General features: G+C 40.0%; 2 protein-coding genes and 1 long non-coding RNA gene across 4 annotated transcripts; all 3 read left to right on the top strand.

Moving 5' to 3' along the window:
* The first annotated feature begins 3,453 nt into the window (after positions 1–3,453).
* On the top strand, positions 3,454–11,204 carry LOC116691973 (trypsin). 2 transcript variants are annotated; one of them, XM_032519921.1, is made up of 7 exons: positions 3,454–3,587; positions 4,410–4,482; positions 4,768–4,924; positions 5,651–5,789; positions 5,890–6,144; positions 7,136–7,320; positions 11,189–11,204. In XM_032519921.1, exons 2-6 carry the CDS (start codon positions 4,410–4,412, stop codon positions 7,283–7,285), a joined length of 774 nt encoding a protein of 257 aa, XP_032375812.1. In that variant the 5' UTR covers positions 3,454–3,587; the 3' UTR covers positions 7,286–7,320; positions 11,189–11,204. The 2 variants fall into 2 exon arrangements, with proteins under 2 accessions (XP_032375812.1, XP_032375811.1); XM_032519920.1 differs by lacking the exon at positions 11,189–11,204 and having other exon boundaries at positions 3,455–3,587; positions 7,136–7,512.
* Positions 11,205–11,577: 373 nt separating this feature from the next.
* On the top strand, positions 11,578–20,424 carry LOC116691980 (uncharacterized). The gene is made up of 3 exons (XR_004332602.1): positions 11,578–11,589; positions 11,856–11,860; positions 19,905–20,424. It is a non-coding gene; the product is annotated as an uncharacterized LOC116691980 (long non-coding RNA).
* pink1 (PTEN induced kinase 1) lies at positions 11,877–19,754 on the top strand. Its single transcript, XM_032519898.1, has 8 exons — positions 11,877–12,316; positions 13,270–13,545; positions 13,660–13,763; positions 14,278–14,460; positions 16,786–16,949; positions 17,043–17,170; positions 18,155–18,385; positions 18,961–19,754. The coding sequence occupies exons 1-8, from the start codon at positions 11,960–11,962 to the stop codon at positions 19,243–19,245; spliced, it is 1,728 nt and encodes a 575-aa protein (XP_032375789.1). The 5' UTR covers positions 11,877–11,959; the 3' UTR covers positions 19,246–19,754.
* Positions 20,425–20,552: the final 128 nt, after the last annotated feature.

A 20,552-nucleotide genomic window follows, 5' to 3' on the forward strand; every position in this document is an offset into this window, starting at 1 on the left:
AAGTTTCCAGAAATATAAATACCGAAGCACTAGTAAAAAATCTACTTAAGGACAGTAACAAAGTATTTGTACATAGTTTGTTACATTACAATTCTGCCAGTTTATCATGTGCTTATAGTGTTGCCAGTTTACAGTAAAACAGCTACTTTGATGTTGTAGCCTTGTCAACTCCAATAATTGACATTTTGCAGCTTGTGATTGAAGCTCTTAAAATGGATGAAACGGGTCCTAAATGAAAAGAGAAACAGAGTCTCTGCAGCTCTTCATCACTGTAATGTTACCGTCTCCCCTCACTGAAGGGTTTTCAGTGATGACAAGTAGTAAAAGCTTTTGCATCCGACTAGGCCAAACCAGTGCTGCATGGAGCAGAACTCAGGCACGTCTCATCACTGCTACCATCTCTCTATGGAGTTCCTGATCTCTCTTGGCTACTGATAGCTATAGCCGTGCTCTCACATCCCCTGAGTGCTGACCACTGCCTTTTTTAAACATGACCCACTCTTTAATCCAAGTGCTGTCATGATCGCACATGGCTGCCAGCTCCCTGTTCTCACATTCATCTGTCTGGCACAGGAATGAAAGATCCACGCTATGTCACAAATCACAATGCTCCAATCCCTACTCTCCTCTTTTTTACAATTCCCTTATCATTATCTAGTATACAGGCTTTCCTTGTTTTGTTAAGTTGAAAGGGTTTTAACGTCTCTCCAAACAGCAGTGGTAACTACATTTGCTCAAGCACTGTGCTTAAGTACAAATATTGAAGTTATTGTACTTTACTTATATTTTCATTCCATTTTCAACTTCTACGTCGCTATTTCAGAGAGAAATATTGTACTTTTTACTCCACTACTTTAATCTTACAGTTTTAGTTTCTAGTTACTTTACAAATTAGGCAAACAAAACACATGTAGTTTATAAAATACAATGTTTTATTATAATTTAAACTACCCGACACATGTAGATGTACAGCTAAAAGGATTAGACTATTACACACTTAGTTGATTGACAGTTTTAATCGTTACCAGTTTCTAAAATGTGAGGATTTTTCTGCATTGCGTACTCTTACTTTTAAGACTTTAAGCACATTTTCCTGATGATACCTACATACTTTTACTCACGTAACGTTGTCACTGCAGGACAATTACTTTGAGAGTATTTGTTACAGTGTTGTATTAGTGTTTTTACTTAAGTAAATAATCTGACTACTTTTTCCACAATTGCCAAACAGCAGTATTTCATTGCATTTATAAGATTTGACAGAGATTATAAACAAAGCTCCTTTTAAATGATTTTAAATGGACTGCAAGATGGCAAACACTCTTTGTCATTTTTAATAACTGAAATTACAAAAGAAAAAGTATAAAAGTGACTTAAAAAAAGAACTAATTCATGATACTGTAACATGTTTCACGTGCTGGAGATCCTGAGATAATCTTGGTTTTCAGTCTTTAGACTGGTGTGACACTAATGTCTTATGTGTACTAGTATCGCTGTCATCACATCTATGCTGCAGCAATGACTCAGCACTGGCATCCTGATGCATTTCCTTCTTGGAAAAAGGTCTAAAATATTCAGCTAGTCAAAGAGGAATTCCTATTACATGAATATATAATAAAAATAGATTATTTTACTGGATCTCAAAATATTGGGGTAAACAATAAATTGCACTTACCTACCAAACCTCTTAAACATAAGTATGACTTTGTTTTGTTATTTTAATATACTGTATGTACAGTTCATAGGTAAAAAGGTGGATCAATTCACAGTCAAAAGTATTCATGCAGTTTAGAATGCGTAAGAAACAGTTGGTCATCAGCATGATTTGTAATTTGAGGGATGGCTATTTTTGTTTAATTTAATTAAAATATTTCCAATTTACATGATTATTAACCAGCATTTTTTTTTTTTATCGATTCTTTTTTAGGGGTTTTCCCTTTAATATACAGTGACAGTGGATAGACTGGAAAGGGGGAGAGAGATGGGGGATGACACGCAGCAGGTTGGATTTGAACCCGCAAAGCTGCAGGCCTCAGCCTACAAGGGGAAAACGAGCTCGAGGCCACCCCATTAACCATTTTCATCAAGTCCGATATGTCAACCATATTCCATACAGGAGCAAATCACATTCCCATGGTTCTATGTTCCCCAGCTCAATATCCTCTTGATATGACTGATTAACAAGGCCTTTCAAAGGGTTTTGTGTTCTCAGCAAGGCTTTGTTCCCTAGGCCAAACGGTAAATGTATTTTCCCATGGGTCAGATGTATGAAATCGCCCACCTCCAGCCTACTGATGCTATACTCCTTAAAACCCATGCCCACAAATGTGCAGACAGACAGTTTTCCTGACTTTAGACATTGATATCTCCCCAGTGGCAGTTTTTTTGCAATTTAAACCGTGAAGAAAGGCCTTACTAATATCTTACAATGAGGACCCTGGTGGTTGAGTTGTGGGCAGTCATTTAAATGAAGGAGTGCAAATTTTGACCAGTTAATTTCAAAGTCTGCTAAGCTTCCACACTCCTTGCATAAAGATAGGAGAGGAAGAGACGGAGATGGGTTTTCTAAAAAGACTAAATCTCTAGACTCTAAATCTGCCGCAAATAATGAGAGATGATGCTGTGTGTTACAAATGCTTATGGGTGACATCATAATAAATTGGCGAATGGCTTGAGCCAGAGGCTCTTGAGAAATGACAAATAGTGCAGAACTCAAGGGGCAACCTTGGCTTGAGGATCTAGAAACTGAAAATAAAGAGGAGGAGGTGCGTCCAGTTAATGCTCGGGCTGAGGAATTAGAATACAAAACTTTATCATACCAATGAAAGTGTAACCAAAGCCCATCACTTCTAAGACTGACCATAAAAATGCCCACTCAAGTCTGTCAAAGGCTTTCTTTGCATCAAGAGAAAGAAGTGACATTGGGGTCTTACTGTCTTCTGCCACATCAACAATGTGTGAAGAAGGCGTTTAACATTATCTGCTGCTAGTCCCGTTTATATGATCCCTGTTTGGTCAGAGTTCGCTAATTTTGCCATATGAGACTCCAAACGACGGGCTCAGCTTTGCAAAGATTTTTATGTCAGCGTTAAGCAGGCTCAGAGGCCGATAGCTAGAGCACTGTGTTAGATCCTTATCCTTTTTAGCTTTTGTCCTCAATGGCATTTTTTCCGCCTTACATTACTTTTTACTTTTATACTTTAAGTAGTTTTGAGACAAGTCATTTTACACTTTTACTTGAGTAAAAAGCTAGAATTGATACTTTAACTTCTACAGAAGTGTTTTAAACCCTAGTGTCTATACTTCTACCTGAGTATTGAATGTGAATACTTCTGATGCCTCTGCATATCCCAAGGTGCATGCAGAAGACAAGATCTTAGGAACAGACATAATACATGAGAACAACAGCTTTGTCATGTACTAGGTCAGTTGCATTGTTCCAGCGTGAGATGCTCAAAGCACAAAACAAGACAAAAGATCATTTGAACAAAAAGATTTGAGCAAAGGTTCAGTTACTCTATAAAAGGCAACTGGAGAGCATTGGTCCCACAGTTGGAGATGCTCTGAAGGTTGCTGTGTTTGTACAGGTAAGTAGAAAGTCATTCCAAACCTTTTCATTCAAAATTAATGATTTATATTCAGCGAGTTGCTCATATTACAGGGTAAGATGTTTTTTTTGTAAACAACCCATATCCCTACATTACAAGGTTTTTCTGTCATGTATCTTAAAATTGAAATATATATATATATGTGTGTGTGTGTGTACAGTGTATCATTTTAGTAAATATTAGGTTCAAAATTATGGTGATTCAGTAAAGTAGACCGATAAGGAATAAGGTTTAGCCATTGATTTTAGAAGAAGGTTGTGAACTTTTTGTCATTATTTAGTGTCATTTCAGTAACTATGTAATCTTTGAACATTTCAAAGAATAAATTATGCAGCAAATTTGTGCATGTGTACAGCCTAATCATAATTTGAAACAATGCAATTATTGTGTTCAAGTTCACACAAACATAATTGGATTTCATCTGGTTTGTCCAGTTATTGGGCGGCCTCTAGCTCACCCAGTAAGAGCGTTCGCCCCATGTTGGCTGAGTCCTGCAGCGGCCCGGGTTCGGATCTGACCTAAAGTCCTTTGCTGCATGTCATCCCCCATCTCTCTCCCCCTTTCATGTCTATCCACTGTCATTAAAATAAAGGGAAAAGCCCCAAAAATAATCTAAAAAAAGGATTGTCAGGGTATTTAAATGCATTTTATTATACACATTAAAAGTCATGGTTCTGTATTAGTTATAACCATGCGCTAGTTGTGTGTCTCTGTTGTAACTCTTGCAGCTATTTTTTCCCAGCATTGAAAACAAATTTCTCCTCAAGTAGACTAATAAAGACACTTTGACTTTGATTACAGATGATAAGTCAAACTATGGCTCCGCTGCCAGGCGCTGCTATTGTGCTTTTGCTTTTGGCTTTTTCTTTATCAGGTAAGTTCCTCAAACACAACATTTTAATTCCTGTGTGCATAATAACATGTATAAAATCCTACTCAAGATGTAGAACCACATTGAAAGAGACTTTCACAGAACACTGGCTGACATGAGGGTGAAAACAAGAAATATGTGTATATATATAAGAAGTAACGGATGTAGGAAATTTTTGCTGAAATGGCCTTAAGACTGCCTCCAACCACTCTTTAAGATTATGAAGACCACAGAGCATTAAATATGAAATAAATTCACACAGCACCCGTTCTTTTTTACTGTCTACAGGAGTGTCTCCACAGAGGATCATAGGGGGTCAGGAGGTCCTGCCGTACTCTATCAAATACCAGGCATCCCTGCAGTTCAGTGATACCAAGCAACACTACTGTGGAGGAACCCTAGTGCACCCTGAGTGGGTGGTGTCTGCTGCCCACTGCTGGAGACCGTAAGAACTGTTGATATTTTTTTACGGATGCACATTGTATCCTAGTGTTTCATTTCTATTTATACAGTATTCTGTGCTGTGTGACTGATGTATGTTTGCTGCCATATTTTCCCATTTTTTGGGGATCAATAACTATCTATCTATCATTATTCTATCTATCTTAAAGGCAAAAGCTACCATTTTGGTCAGGCCTTTCATCAAACAGTTATGTGTCCATTTTATTTATCCATTTTATTAAACATTTTTTGTAATCTATCTACTTATGATCTATTTGTTTATATATTTACATGTAGCTTGTTTGTTTTGATTGGTTTTATAACTGATTTCATAAGTTGTTATTCTACTTATTTATTTATTTGTATTTTATGGATTGTTTTCCACAATCTGCAGTTAATGTAGGCAACTTATTAGCCATTGTTTACAGATTCCATGTAGTTATTTGATCTTTTGGTTTTAAGTTCCTTGCCTCTGTGTGTGTGTGTGTGTGTGTGGTGTGGTGGGGGGGGGGGGGGGGGGGGTTATTTGTGTTGGTTGTTTACTGGTTGGTTGGTTGGTTGGTTGGTTTGATGATTGATTGATTGATTGATTGACACTGATGTTTTGAGATGTTATAATTGAATATGTTAATATATAATGAGGAAGGAATTGTGACAGTAACTATGTGAAAAGGATATTTTACAGTTAAAGGGTCATTTCTGAAGCACTCTGTCTGTTTTTGACCATCAGGAGCAGTCGAATGCTGGTGGTGTTAAGTGAGCACAGCCTGACCACGGAAGAAGGATTTGAACAGGTCTTTAATGTCTCAAAGATATTTGTCCACAACTTTAACTACAACTCATTCGACAGCGACATCATGATGATCAAGGTAAGCAGGAGAAACAGCAGATATGGTACGCAGAGCTCTTGAGACACGCACACACGCGTCGTTCTGGTTCTGGAGTGACAAACTGTGGTTTGTGTTACAGCTGAGTAGGCCAGCCCAGCTGAATGCCAACGTCCAGCCAGCTGTTCTGCCTGATGAAAGCACTCCTCCGCTTTTTTATGACGTATGCACAGTGAGCGGCTGGGGTGTGACACAGATTTACAGTTACTACCTGTCTCCTGTGCTACGTTCTGTGGACGTGAGAATAGTGCCTCTCTGCTTCTATTACTACAGGGGGAGGATCACTTCAAACATGCTGTGTGCTGGATTTCAACTAGGTGGCAAAGATTCCTGCCAGGTACAGATTGTTTCTTTCTTTTGTTCTGATGCATGTGCTGCATGCTCTATTTCCCTTTTTATTGCTCGGCATAGATAGATAGATACTTTATTCATCCCAAAGGAAATATGATTCTGCGTTGCACGTTTTAGTTAGTACAGTACAATGTAGCATAATGATGTCCTGTGTAGCAGTGGTGGAAAGTAACTAAGTACATTTAATGTACTGAGGTACTTGTATTTCAACTAACTACATGTTATGCTTCTTTATACTTCTACTCCACTACAATGTTGTGTATGCAAATGTTGTGCTACTTCACTTCATTAATTCGACTCAATGACTTTGCAGACACATTATTGTGCAATATATATATATATATATATATATATATATATATATATATATATATATAGAATCCAACCCCTGTTGATTACTTACATTATGACAAATTTATTTTGTCTTACAAGTTTTCTGAAATTGTATGTTTAAGTATGCAAATGAAGCATTCTCTGAAGCTAACCTTTGGTGAATTTAGAAGAAATTCACAGGCGCAAAAAGTGTAGTACAATGAACATCTAAATGTGTATTTTGGATGTTTTCTTATCTATAACAGTCTGCAAGAAGATATCTAATGGAATGAAAAACTCAAATTTGAAAAATTATGCTTTTGCCTGCAGGGTCTCACCTTAATGCATCAATAACTATAATTAAATTATATAATACATTATTCTGAAACAGGCCATTCTGCATAATGAGTACTTTGTGTACATTTGATGTTAAAAAATGTTGTTCCTTTCATTACACTTTGTAACAGAGTGTTACTACACTGAGGTTTTGGCTACTTTTACTAAAGTAAAATGTCTGAGTACTTCCTCCACCACCGCTGTGCAGTGCATGTTATCACTAGTAACATTATTACCCCTCTCTTCATTGTTGCTCTGCATGCGTGTTTCCTACTTCAGCAACTGTTTTAGTTAGTCCATCATCTGGGATTTGTCTTGGTGATCCACAGGGTGACTCCGGTGGTCCCCTTATCTGCAACGGCCTCTTTGAGGGCATTGTCTCCTGGGGTATCAGCTGTGCAAACCCTTACTTCCCTGGAGTCTACACCAAAGTGAGGAACTACATCCATTGGATCAAATGGATTACGGAACAACATTAAGACACCATGAACAGTCACCACAATCCTTGACGGCAGTAAAAAAAACGGCTTTAAAATTTATTTATTTGAAAACAAAAACAAGGGGGGTTTCATTTCTAAAACCTTTTTTTGTTATTTTATTTTTAAAACACTTTTCCTTTAAACTTTTTTAATTTCAATTCATAAAAGTTTTGGGATGGATTTGAGCCGCAGGGGGTTTGAGTAATTTTCGGGAAATGTGGGAATATGTTTACAAAATTGTTTCCATTCTTTTTTGTTCATAGAGAAAAAAAAACCCAAATAAACCTAATTGTCCTTTTTTTATATTGTATTTTTGTTATCATTATTATCTTAGTATTAGTATAGATAGAAGTTTTTAAAAAAAAATTAAACATAAGCTGGGCAATAGGTTAAAAACAAGATAAATGGAAATTTCCCCCTGCCCATTTATATTTTTTTAAAATACCCTCTACCAAAGTACTGGGTTACACGGATCCTTCTCAATGTTTTCTAAAAAACCCTGATTGATAAACCCCGAGTTTTTTATGCTAAACTGTCGTTCAAGATTCTTGCCTTCCATCATGAACATAAACGCCAATTAATGACATTTCCTGGTTAATCACAACATCTGTGTTGCACCAGTTCCCTTTGTTCGGTTTTAAATAAAAACCCTGACATTGGGGAAATGCTCTTTTTATAAACTTCCCTGAATAAATTGTTGTCCAAAAGTTTTAAATTCCTTTGGGAAAGACAATCTATTATTTAAAATAAACAAACTAATCAAAAAAATAAGCCCTTTTTTTAAACTACCTTAACCCGTCAAAAAAAAGGACCTTTCTGTGCACAACACAGCTGAACCAATTAGGCCAATTTAAATAAATTTTCCCCCCCACGACACGCTGGTCCCAATGAAAAAACTCTAACAAACCTCAGAAAAACCAAAAATAGGGCAAATAGATCAAAAACCGTTTTTTTATGAGCCTTAAAGGCCAAAAACATTGCTATGCGATTTCACCTCAAAATTAAAAAAGGAAAACTTTATTCAGCGATTTTAATTTCATAAAACTGCCATGCAAGTTACAAAGACACTCTACGGGGGCTTTGGGCTACTGCATTTTTGCTTTAAAAACCTTTTGGGTTTATTTTTTTTGTAACAAAGAAAAAGAAAAAAGAAACATGGCTCTGCTCTTTTTATTAACCAAAAGAGACTTGAAAACCATGGTTATTTGCCAGGAAAACGGGTTTTTTAAAAACGATTTTGGACTTCCAAGATCAAATTTGCGTGATCGAGCGATTATTTTTATAAAGCGTCATTTCATAGAACGCTCCGGGTTTTTGGCAAAGCCAATCTCCCGCTCCATAAAGCCGTTGCTCATGAGCCAGTCAGAGTAGTTCACTGCACCCGTGCAGCTAAGTTTCTAGATGTAGACAGTCACAGAGGACAGAATAGCGTGAGGAAAACTCAACAGATAGCAGTCGGTAATACGTCAGTCTCAAGGTTTACCAGTTTACCAGTAAACGCAACACTTTGTCCCATTTGTTGTTTTTCAGACAACAGCAGTGACCAGTGCTAGTCGGTGCTAGTTAGCGTCTGTTAGCTGTTAGCTAGTAGCGTCTGTTAGCTCTTCTAGGACGCACCGGTGCTAATGTCCTCGCATCCGCTGCAATGCTGTTTATATGGATACGGTTTAATTTTGCGTTACATGACCCATTTCGTCTGTAAAGCCGTGCCTGTGTTGGATCTTTCTACGCTCTCTCGTCTTACTCTCCGCGCCCCGCCAACAGCGGCCACCGGTCCACACTTCTGATATTTGTCTACAGTTTTAATTTTTTCATTAACACAGCTGTATATTGGTAAGTATGAGGGGGCAAACCTGTATTTGTACCAGTGTTTCCGCGGGTAAACTGTTATCGCGGCCGCTACGGCGAAGAACACAGAAGAAGTTTTTGAATGCAGCTAACTTCAGTGGTAGAGTAACAGCGTGGGAGACGGAGCGCTGTTCCAAAGCCTGGACCAGGACCAGAGATGTGACCCATGGCCAGAATATCATAGTTCATAAAAATGCAGCGCAGTGAAGATACAGACTTTTTAATACACACGACGTGTGTATCCGCCGTTCGACCCCGTGCTGGACCCGTTCATAATGAGTCAGCCGTCTCTCTGTGAGTAGCGTCCATCACACTCCCTCTCGCAGTTATAAATAGCCTATGTGACAATAAAATTTGTTTTGGTTAAAATCAACAAATAATCGTGAGAATAATCACGATCAAAATTTTGATCAAAATAATCGCGATTATCATTTTGGGCATAATCGTGCAGCCCTAGAACACATACAGGGAGCAGATCAGACAGGGAGCACATACAGGGAGCAGATCAGACAGGAAGTACATACAGGAAGCAGATCAGACAAGGAGCACACACAGGGAGCAGATCAGACAGGGAGCACATACAGGGAGCAGATCATATAGGGAGCACATACAGGGTGCAGAACAGACAGGGAGCACATATGGAGAGCAGATCAGACAGGGAGCACACGTACTGGGAACTGATCAGACAGGGAGCACATACAGGGATCAGATCAAACAGGGAGAACATGCAAGGGAGCAGATCAGAAAGGGAGCACATACAGGGAGCAGATCAGACAGGGAGCACATACAGAGAGCAGATCAGACAGGGTGCACATACAGAGAGCTGATCAGACAGGGAGCACATGTACAGGAAGAACATACAGGGAGCACATACAGGGAGTACATACAGGGAGCAGATCAGACAAGAAGAACATACAGGGAGGGGATCAGACAGGGAGCACATACAGGGAGCAGATCAGATAGGGAGCACATGCAGGGTGCAGATCAGACAGGGAGCACATATGGAGAGCAGATCAGACAGGGAGCACACATACTGGGAACTGATCAGACAGGGAGCACATACAGGGAGCAGATCAGACAAGGAGCACATACAGGGAGCAGATCAGACAAGAAGAACATACAGGGAGCAGATCAGATAGGGAGCACATACAGGGTGCAGATCAGACAGGAGCACATACGGAGAGCAGATCAGACAGGGAGCACACGTACTGGGAACTGATCAGACAGGGAGCACATACAGGGATCAGATCAAACAGGGACAACATACAAGGGAGCAGATCAGAAAGGGAGCACATACAGAGAGCAGATCAGACAGGGTGCACATACAGAGAGCTGATCAGACAGGGAGCACATGTACAGGAAGAACACACAGGGAGCACATACAGGGAGCAGATCAGACTGCGGAGCAGCATTGCACAGAAAATGCTGAAGCGTAAGGGCAGCTTCACAGTTGAACTGCAAAATAAACTTTCCACGTACCGTCCCGGTCGGGACAAGTAGGAAGCGGAGTGCCCCGTATGCAAAGCTAGTACATATGCTTCAGTGTCTAATAAAGGTACTGGAGATCTCAAAGCTCACATGGACACTGAAAAACCTTATCTCGTTACATTGAAAAGGTTTTAAGAGATATTTAGTTGAAGCTAGATTTTGAAGCTGACACAGAATAGGTCATATTTAGAACATTATTTCATATTTATTTATTTGAAAAGATCTATTACTTTGTTACAGGTTGTTACATATTTTATTTTATTATGCTACATAAGTTATTTTTATACCATTGAGGCATAATAAATAATGTTCATTAACCTCTGTAAAAGACAATTTGTGTTTCGAGGCCGGCCGAGTAACCTCTTTTTTTGGAAATCAAAATATGGTCACCCTATGTAGGCCTAGTATATGAATGTTTTTGAATGGATGCTGTATAACAGTGGTTCACTGCTGAAACTGATCATTTATATTCAAATTATGAGTAGGCCTAGTGCACAGGACGAAGAGGAGGAGGGAAATGAAGAAGGAGAAGTCAGTCAACTGGAGAGTCCAGTCAGGTCAGAGCAGGCATAAAGATGACAGGGAGGAAGAGGAGGCTGCAGATTCAGAGAGAGGGACAGAGGCGGTTAGTGATCAGGCTGAGGCAGATAAAGATGACAGGGAGGAAGAGGAGGCTGCAGATTCAGAGAGAGGGACAGAGGTAGAGAGTGATCAGGAGGAGGAAGATGAAGAGACCAGTTGTAAGACCCATTTGTTAAAATAAAATAATAAGAATATATAGTTGATATAGTTGATTTTTGTCTCTCTATCTATCTAGCTACGCAAGGTGGTGTAGTTGGGGTGGCGCCAGGAAGAAGGGGGGGCAACTGCAATGAACCAACTTTTTTTTTGGGGGGGGGCAGCTTGCAAAAGGTTGAGAACCGTACAGTAAACTTGAATATACAGAATATAGGCATTGTTCTACATGTGTGTTTGTATGGTAAAATCTGTCATATAATCTATCAGCAGAAATAAAAAACACTTCCTTTGAATTACATTGTGACTTATTATGTAGCATGTTCAACCATCAAATATATGAGCTGAAAATGTAGTTGTCCACAGACTGTGTGTTGAAAGAAGGCAGAAGAAAAAAAAAACTGGAATCAGTCTTTATATTTAAATAAGGCTGGCGAACATAATGCAATCACTTGTTGTGAAGATATCTAGGTCACCTGTCATTATCGCGCATGCTCAGTAACAGTTGTTTTGTTTACGACACTGTCCTTGCCTGAGATAGCAGAGAACTGCCTGATTCAAGCCGACTCAGTAAACAACTTAAGTTACCTTTCCGGGTAAATTATGTCAGTGAAACACGCTATTAGCCGGGGGCTTGAGTTGGGCCGCTCGGTGTTTCAGCTGGGTCTCCTGAAATCGGGTGGCCGAGTCGCAGCAAAGCTCCGAGCTGACCGTTTCCGTGTAGGCCCGTCGGTCCGCACCGTTCAGCCTCAGGCTTTCCTGCCGTCTCGGTACCGCTATTACCGCACCTCTCTGAAGGGCCTGGCAGCCCAGCTTCAGTCCGCCGGCTTCAGGAGAAGGTTTAGCGGCGGGTCCCCGCGAAACAGGGCCGTGTTTTTGGCTTTTGGCCTCGGTGTGGGGCTTATCGAACAACAGCTTGAAGATGACAGAAATAGTGCGGCGACATGTGAGGAGATCCAGGTATGGTGTCCCCAGATAAAGTTGTTCTTAAGTACTGTATAAAATAACTTTGATAACAACTCCACTACATTTAACTGACTACCTGTAACTACTTCCTGATTGACATTTTACATACAAAACATATGATCAACTTATAAAATAGTGTGCATTGTTGTTGTAGATTAAACTAGCCTACCCAACAAAGGACATAAAATTAACTATTTTATTTTATACCAATTTAAAATCTTCTAACATATCAACACCAGTATTAATGATCCAACAATATAATTAATACAAAAATGTATAACAAAACATTCTGCATACTTAATATTTTGCTAGTAATACTTCTGTACTTTTACATAAAACCAAATTTTAATCCAAAAACACTCTAGTCTTAATTTAGTAAAGGATTTGAGTATTGTTGTTGTGTATGGATTTTATTGAGATCTAAAGTAAAAGTTGTCCACCTGCTTAGCACTAATCCTGACCATTTCCTTCTTACTGCTGTTACTACTGCGTAGGATGTTTCTATCTTAACCACTGTGACTGTTTATAAGTTATCCTACCTCTTTTAATTTAAAGTGCAGTCATGCACTATACTATACAAAAATTATTCTGGCAATAACTCTCAAATCATGTTGCACCACTGGCTTCACTTGCTTCCTGTATGGGTCACTTTTATTCTGTGTAAATGTGGTTTTTAATATGTTACATGTATCTTATTTTATATATTCTTATCTTATACTCACTGTTATACTTCGTAATAGTTTTTATCCTTAAATAGGTATCTACAGGCTTGCTCCAAACAACGTTTCATTGTAACAGAACAGTGACCATAAACGTATCTTGTGTCTTGATGCTTTCATTTGTATTCACTTTTAACCATGCATATCCATATCCTTCAACTGGCCTTCAGATGGGGTGTGCACATAACTATCTTTTTGCATCTTATAATATATTTTCCAAATTTGCAGGCGGTGTTTAGGAAGAAAAGATTTCAGAGCCCACTCAAGCCATTCACCTCGGGATATAAACTGGAGGACTACATTATCGGGAATCAGATTGGGAAAGGCTCCAATGCTGCTGTGTACGAGGCTGCAGCTCGGTTTGCCCCTCCGAAGGAGAGTGCTAGCAAGTGCTCCATGGTGCAGCTGAGAGAAGACGAAGAGAAAGGGGAGACGGCTCGGTCTCTGACATGCTGCTCGCTAAGAACCTTCCCTATGGCTATCAAGATGATGTGGAACTTTGGGGTTGGTATTATACAATATTGCACACTTTTTGCTCACAGTTGTAGGAACTAGTCCTAACAGATGACAGGCACAGATCAGGGCTGACATGTATCTTTTAATGCCATTTGTTTGCAGGCCGGGTCGTCAAGTGAGGCAATATTAAAATCCATGTCACAAGAGCTGGTGCCTGCAGGCCCCCTGGCCTTAAAGCGGGAAAGAGAAGAAATCGCTCTGGACGGGTATGTATGACTGGTCTGGGGATTGTTCAAACATTTTCCATACAGATACCAATACTTTGACTTTGATGTCAGTTCCTAAACTTTACCTTTTTCAATACCAATTTTATTAAACAACGATAACAACATTACACATTTAGCCACAAATCTTTGTATACATTTTTCAGCTCCTACTACGTGAGCCCTGTCTCCATGCGTAACGTAGAGTTTTTCCTGCATGTCTCTACAACGTGTAACGTTAGACAGCCAGTCACCAACATGATCAGAGCTTAGTAGAAGCATGCTGCATATTTATTGGTTCACTGATGCTGAAGAGATTTATTCCTTAGGTATTGAAATTTGGTATTGAATGACTAGGCATTTTCCAATACTCTCTAATTTAGATGTAATTGGGTCGGGGCTTAAAAGTATTGAATTAGGTGCCTAGCCCTATGTGTGACTTTCATATACTAGTCTTGGAGTCCTGAACATGGTGCAGGAAAATGCTTATGAACTGCTGTGAGCTCTCTCCATGCAGACAGTTTGGAGTCCTGCCCAAACGAGTATCAGTACACCCTAATGTGATCAGAGTGTACCGGGCTTTCACAGCGGACGTCCCATTGCTAGCAGGTGCCCAAGAAGAGTATCCAGATGTGCTGCCAGCCAGGCTTAACCCTGCTGGTCTGGGCAACAATCGCACTCTTTTCCTCGTCATGAAGAAGTAAGACCTGCCATCTTTCACTCTCTCTGATTTAAAAACAACTGTCACCCGCTTCATCTTAAAGTCATCATCATAAATCCCGGTTGATTTGGTGACAACTGTGGTAAATTATGTTAACAGCAAGTGCAGGGTTTTTTCCCACAGTTATGAGGCTTAGGTGCAGCACCCAAGCTGTTTTGAGCACCACCTAAGCAAAATTAATGTAAAATCATGTGAGCATCAAAACTAACTAAATTACTTTTCCCAGATCTAATGATTGTAGTCGAACCCCAGTGGACATCTTTAGCAAGTTTTGTTTTTAAGCTTTTTGAGTCTTATTTATCATCTGCTGTAGGTTTTTTTCAATGTTTTAGATACAGACGTAATATTAGTCCAAATATTTTCTTTATTTAAAACAAAATTTTCTTGAGAGAGGACCCCTAAAACCCTGCGCTATAGTCTTCCACAATCCTAGGGAAAACACTTCAGGTGCAGTTTAATACCGCAGCAAACTGTTGTTGAGCAGCTTGTGTACCTGTCATGATCTAATGTCGTGCTGCACATGGTGCAAGTAGTTTTCCACATAAGAGCAGGGCACACTACATTTTATTATCTAACTATTTGCTGTGGCTGTTCCTTTATGTTCCATTACTCCCTGCAATATTTAAACCGGATCCACTGTAAAGAAAATCAGAACAATGACAATTGTCTTTTTTGATGCATTTTAATGCACAATGGCTGTCAGCATCAACCATGGTGAAAATACATTGCGTTTTCATGTGAATGCATGTGTTTTGCCAGTTAAATGCTTTTAGCTTGGAGCAGAATGAAAGTTTTGGTTAAAATGAGCAGTTCCAGCTCTGAAACAGCATTAGTGGATAAGTGAGTGGGAAGTGAGTCATACATATTTGTGAGATAAAATTGCATACAGTAACAAATGCTGCGTCGTTTCCTGTGAATCCCTCCTGCCTGTGGATTGAATCCCAAGCAGGAATGGCGGACCCCACCAGTTAAAATGAAAAGCACTTCTAATGGCTAAGCCTAAAACTTAAAGCCACTGAGAGGCTGCTAGACGGGGCTAACAACAAACAATCTATGACTTGTGACTTAGTTGATGCGTTCGCTGTACACTGTACACTCCGTATTGTTTAGAAATAACACAGTCCGATGGTCCTCGTTGCATTTTATGGATATGTATTGCTCACTAAATGATCTTCAAAATAAACGTAAGAATTCATCTGTGTCCATCAAGCTCCATAAACATTTTAACATTTTTGAGCTACTGGGGCATTGCGGTGCGGTCAAATACTATTTGGGCTCCCCCATCCAATAACACACCTGTTACCTAAAAGGCTCCTAAAGCACAAAAGTGACACCTAGTTGACGATTTGTGTCCTTCACACTCACACGCCAATTTAAGCTTCTTCTTTTTATTAAATTTATGTTGTAGGTACATACGTAGGTACATGACAATATATGGAGCCTACGCTGTAGCCTGATATGCACTTTTTATAAAAAAATAATGTAATTACACATTGCAGCGTAACACGTCGCTTGGCTGTGGTGGCGTTGCATTTCCACCTACTAATTTCCCGTTCTCCTTTGCCATAAACAACAGGAAATCAAGGAGAGGGTTAATTTTCCTTCTACAGTGGCCTTTTGCTTATCAGTGGGTAGAGAAGGCGCACATACACAGGGAGGTTTATTCCTCGACGCAGAGGTCCAGGGTTCAAATCCGACCTGTGACGATTTCCTGCATGTCTCCCCCCCGCCCTTTCTCACCTAGCTGTCCTGTCAAATAAAGGTGAAAAAGCCCCAAAAGCATCTTTAAAAAAATAAAATAAAAAAAATAAAAAAATTCCTGCTGCAGATTTCCCACTGTGGTCAGAAAGCACAGGGGAGACACTTTGTTTCTCTCACTATGCCTCTAGAGTCCGTACCTGCTCCGAAGGGAATTTCCCGCCACACTCTCACTCGCTCTACCACTCACACCCCACGTACACCCCCAAACTGCCCTGATATTCTCTTAAAGAGATTGACACACACACTCCAACGCACAAGTATAAACTTCAGGCCACTTATGTAGACTGTGGTCAAGGCTCAGCGTGGAGCTTCCGCAGAAGAATAAATCCCACTTTCCACCACTATATAGAGAGGTAATGACAGAATGGAAATACATTGAACGACTTTTGCTGGGAAAAACTCGGATCTCAGATCATACATAGTATCACAAAGTGGCTTGGATTTTATGAAAAACTTAAGGATTACAACTTGAAAAGAGGTGTTTATGAGAAAACTGCTGGTGTAGAGTGGAGTACGACTAACATTGTGTCTTCTGTGCTACAGCTACCCCGGCACGCTGCGACAGTACTTGGAAATGTCAACACCCGGCCGCAGGCAGGGCTCTCTGATGGTGCTGCAGCTCCTGGAGGGGGTTGACCACCTGTGTAGACAGGGTGTTGCCCACAGGGATCTCAAATCGGACAACGTGCTGTTGGAGTTTGACTCAGGTCAGAGAAATATAAGGTCAGCAAGAGAACAATTCATGGATTTGATTACATCAGTTCACTGTTAACATTACAATTGATTTTGTCTTCATGCAGATGGTTGTCCTCGTTTAGTGATTACTGACTTTGGCTGCTGCTTGGCTCAGAGTGACTCCAAGCTACAGCTGCCCTTCAACAGCATGTGGGTCAACAGGGGAGGGAATGCCTCCCTTATGGCCCCCGAGGTAGGCTTTAGCAGCTCTTTATTGTTATTCGTGAAATAGGAATGGCCAACAGTTGCTGAGCTGTCTCTTATTGATCCCTGTACAGCAGAACGGTAATAAAGAAGCACAGCACATCAGACACCCAAAAGGGTGTGTTTTTTAAAGGGATGTGTGCAAGAATCATTGTTTATACAATGCTGTACAATACAGATTTACACAAACAGGAGTTTGACACACCAAGACAAAACATTTAGTTTAAAACACTTGTACAATTTGGCCAGTAGCAATTATTACATAGTTGTCTATTCGCAATATTTTTACGTAATTGCGATTTCTATTGGGACTAATTGCTAACATTAGCTGGTCTTGAAGCGTATGGCTTTTGATAATTAATTGTTGATAATTGTTGATTTTGTATGGATATGCCAAATTGTTCGAACTGTTGAGCTAAAACTTTGCTTTTTGTTAGTTGTTGTTGGCATTTGTCCCTATACACGGTCATAGCAATTAAGGAGGGGATACAGTTATTAATTAAAACATAAGTACAGATGCAGTGATTACTATTTTGCCACAGTTTGCCAATAGTGATGACTATTTTTTGTACTCCTAATTTAATTAAATCTGTTTTTTTATAATATCAATGCTTTTGTTTTTTAACTGATGAGCATAAATGTTTTATGATAATAGAGGCGTGGTTTACTTCATAGCCAGTGTACCTGTGTTACAACATTATCTGGGTCACATAACAGTGCTATAACCAAAAGATTTTGTCATTCAAAACTTAAATTTGTTTGAAAAAGAAATGAATGTTTTTAAATTTGACTGAAATAGACAATTAGATTGTCAATCGAAATTATTTGTAAGACAATTAATTGTACAGCAAAATTTGGAATTGTTAAAGCTCTATGTACATTTATACAAGTCACCACAGTTAACCCCTAATATTACTTTTCTTAAATAACCCATGTTTAATCACTCTCATTACCATGATGTGTCTGCCTAAAGGTGGCCACTGCAGTTCCGGGGTGTGGTGTGGTGATTGACTACAGCAAGGCGGATGCCTGGGCGGTGGGTGCCATCTCCTATGAGATATTCGGCCAGCCTAACCCTTTCTATCGGGCAGTGGGACTGGAGAGCAGGAGTTACCAGGAGAAGCAGCTTCCTCCTCTGCCCTCCGGATGTCCAGCTGATGTGCAGTTAGTGATCCAGTTGCTCCTCAGGAGGAACCCAAGCAAGGTATAGCGGGGCTGTGCACATTTGATGATTGATAATTAACCTGGGGTTGATGGATGGACTCTATAAGTGAAGCCAAAACATTTGGATCGCCCTTTGGTGGCTGGCTGCTGTATAGGTCACAACCCCCGCCTCCTCCATGGAAGCTCATGGGACACTGACCAAAACAAAAAGATCCTGTCTAGTACACGTCAAAGACATTTTTCCTGAAGTGGTTTCTGTCATTTTAGGTAGTTGTTATCAAGCTGATGCTTGTTCAAGTGTTCATTTTTCTGATAAAATTGGTTTTAAGAAGGTTTATGATTCTAAAAAACTGGGTGAAATTTCTTGATTGAGACTAGCTAGTGATCAAGCGTGTGTAATGGAGCGATACCGCGGCTCCATCGCCCAATCGTCACTGTGCAGGCACTGCCTCCAAAATTACAAAATGGCGGCGCGCATATCCAGAATATTTTGGCTTCACTTTTGTACAGTGGTAGGAAGTTCGTCCATCTTTTTGTACAGTATATGATATTATCACTAAACCAACTCTTTGATACTATTCTTTAGTACTCTTATATGTTATTATTACTCTGCAGCGCCCCAGTGCCCGTGTGGCAGCTAACATGCTACATCTTAGCCTCTGGGGGCGGAAGGCTCTGGCCAACCAGGATGGCGTTGGCTTGAGGAAGCTGGCTGATTGGCTGCTGTGCCAGTCTGCTGTGGTTCTCCTGACGGGCTGTAGTGGACTCCGGGGGAACATGGTGGAGGCGGAGCTTCAGAGGAGCTTCCTGTCTAACCTGGACCTGGAGGACCTGCGCACCGCTGTGGGTTTCCTACTGTACGGGCGGGAGCAGCGTCAGGCCTGCGTTCTGTCTGCATAGGTCCACCTCTCACTTATTCAGAGACGGATAGCTTATGTTCGACATGGATAGACTGGGAGCCTTGCGTAGAGTTTTTTGTTGTAATCTTTATATCCAATGGCTAATAAGGCAGACTCCACCAACACTGTACTCTTACACTGTTGTACATCATCTTTGACTGTCAGTGTATTCCAGCAGTTATCGTGAATTATCAAATGGTGTAATCCACCCGTAAAATAGTCTATTGCTACTAAAATTCTTGATCATGTGTTCTCACAAACTCACCGTCACCACAGCATCGGCTGGAGTTAATTCTAAGTGCTACTAGTGCCCCTTCATGCAAAATACAACAGGTCTTGTGGGTGTGTGGGATCACAGACTATACAGGCTACTGTTGGTGGAGAAAAGACCTTGGTATCTCTTACTACTAAATTGGCCCAGAAATGCAAGGTACCAATGGCTGCTGGTATTTGTTTATAAGAGTAGATATTTACTTTCATAAGCTCTGATGCACTTTAGAAATTTGCTAAGAAAGACCCCACACTGCAGTTGTTGTTCCCTGTGTTTGATTAAAGTTGGCCTGTTGAGATGTTTTGGACTGATAAAGATGAAGGCCAATGCACGTAATTTTGCCATAGAGTAAAAAGTGCATACTGCACTTGTCAGACCCTACTGTGTAGGGTAACAGGCACCCTTAGTTTGTCCATCAAACTGTCAGCTAATACAGGTTGGGGGTCTGTGTAAGAGTGTAAGCCAAACAATCACTTATTCCCCCATTGTGCACATCTCAATGCATGAAAAATCCTCCCCAACATGTTTCTACGGTAATCCAGATGATGATGGTAGATGGCATGGATCATGCAGTTTATTGACCGACCTCAATGTGTTTGTTTTGTTTTTGTTCCTGTGGTTTGCACTTTATGTCCATGTTTGCACTTGCTCAGAGCCATTGTTATGGCTTATCTCTGTTTGTTGCCAGCTTATCTATAGTATCTATTATATTCTGGTAAATTATTTGAAAAAAAGATGATTTGAATAGTGATTTCACTCTTCACTATTATCTTATTTTGACTACAGAACATGTGGACAGTAGGGGAGGCAAGATATAGAGTGTACATTTTAATACTAAAGATGGTGAGAAATACTTTGGATATACTGTATTTCGATTTCTTCCGGTGTTTAAGAATAAAAGTCTGAAAAGAAACACGGTTGTCATTTATGTCATTTGTCATTTATTTAACCACCTCTTCTTTCTAAGTTTATATCTCTGCAAGTTAACTGAATTAAGATTAATTTGATTAATTAGATAGTTGCATACGCATTGAGAT

This window comes from Etheostoma spectabile, chromosome 7 (genome assembly GCF_008692095.1).
Source record: "Etheostoma spectabile isolate EspeVRDwgs_2016 chromosome 7, UIUC_Espe_1.0, whole genome shotgun sequence".
In the NCBI taxonomy this organism is placed as follows: domain Eukaryota; kingdom Metazoa; phylum Chordata; class Actinopteri; order Perciformes; family Percidae; genus Etheostoma; species Etheostoma spectabile.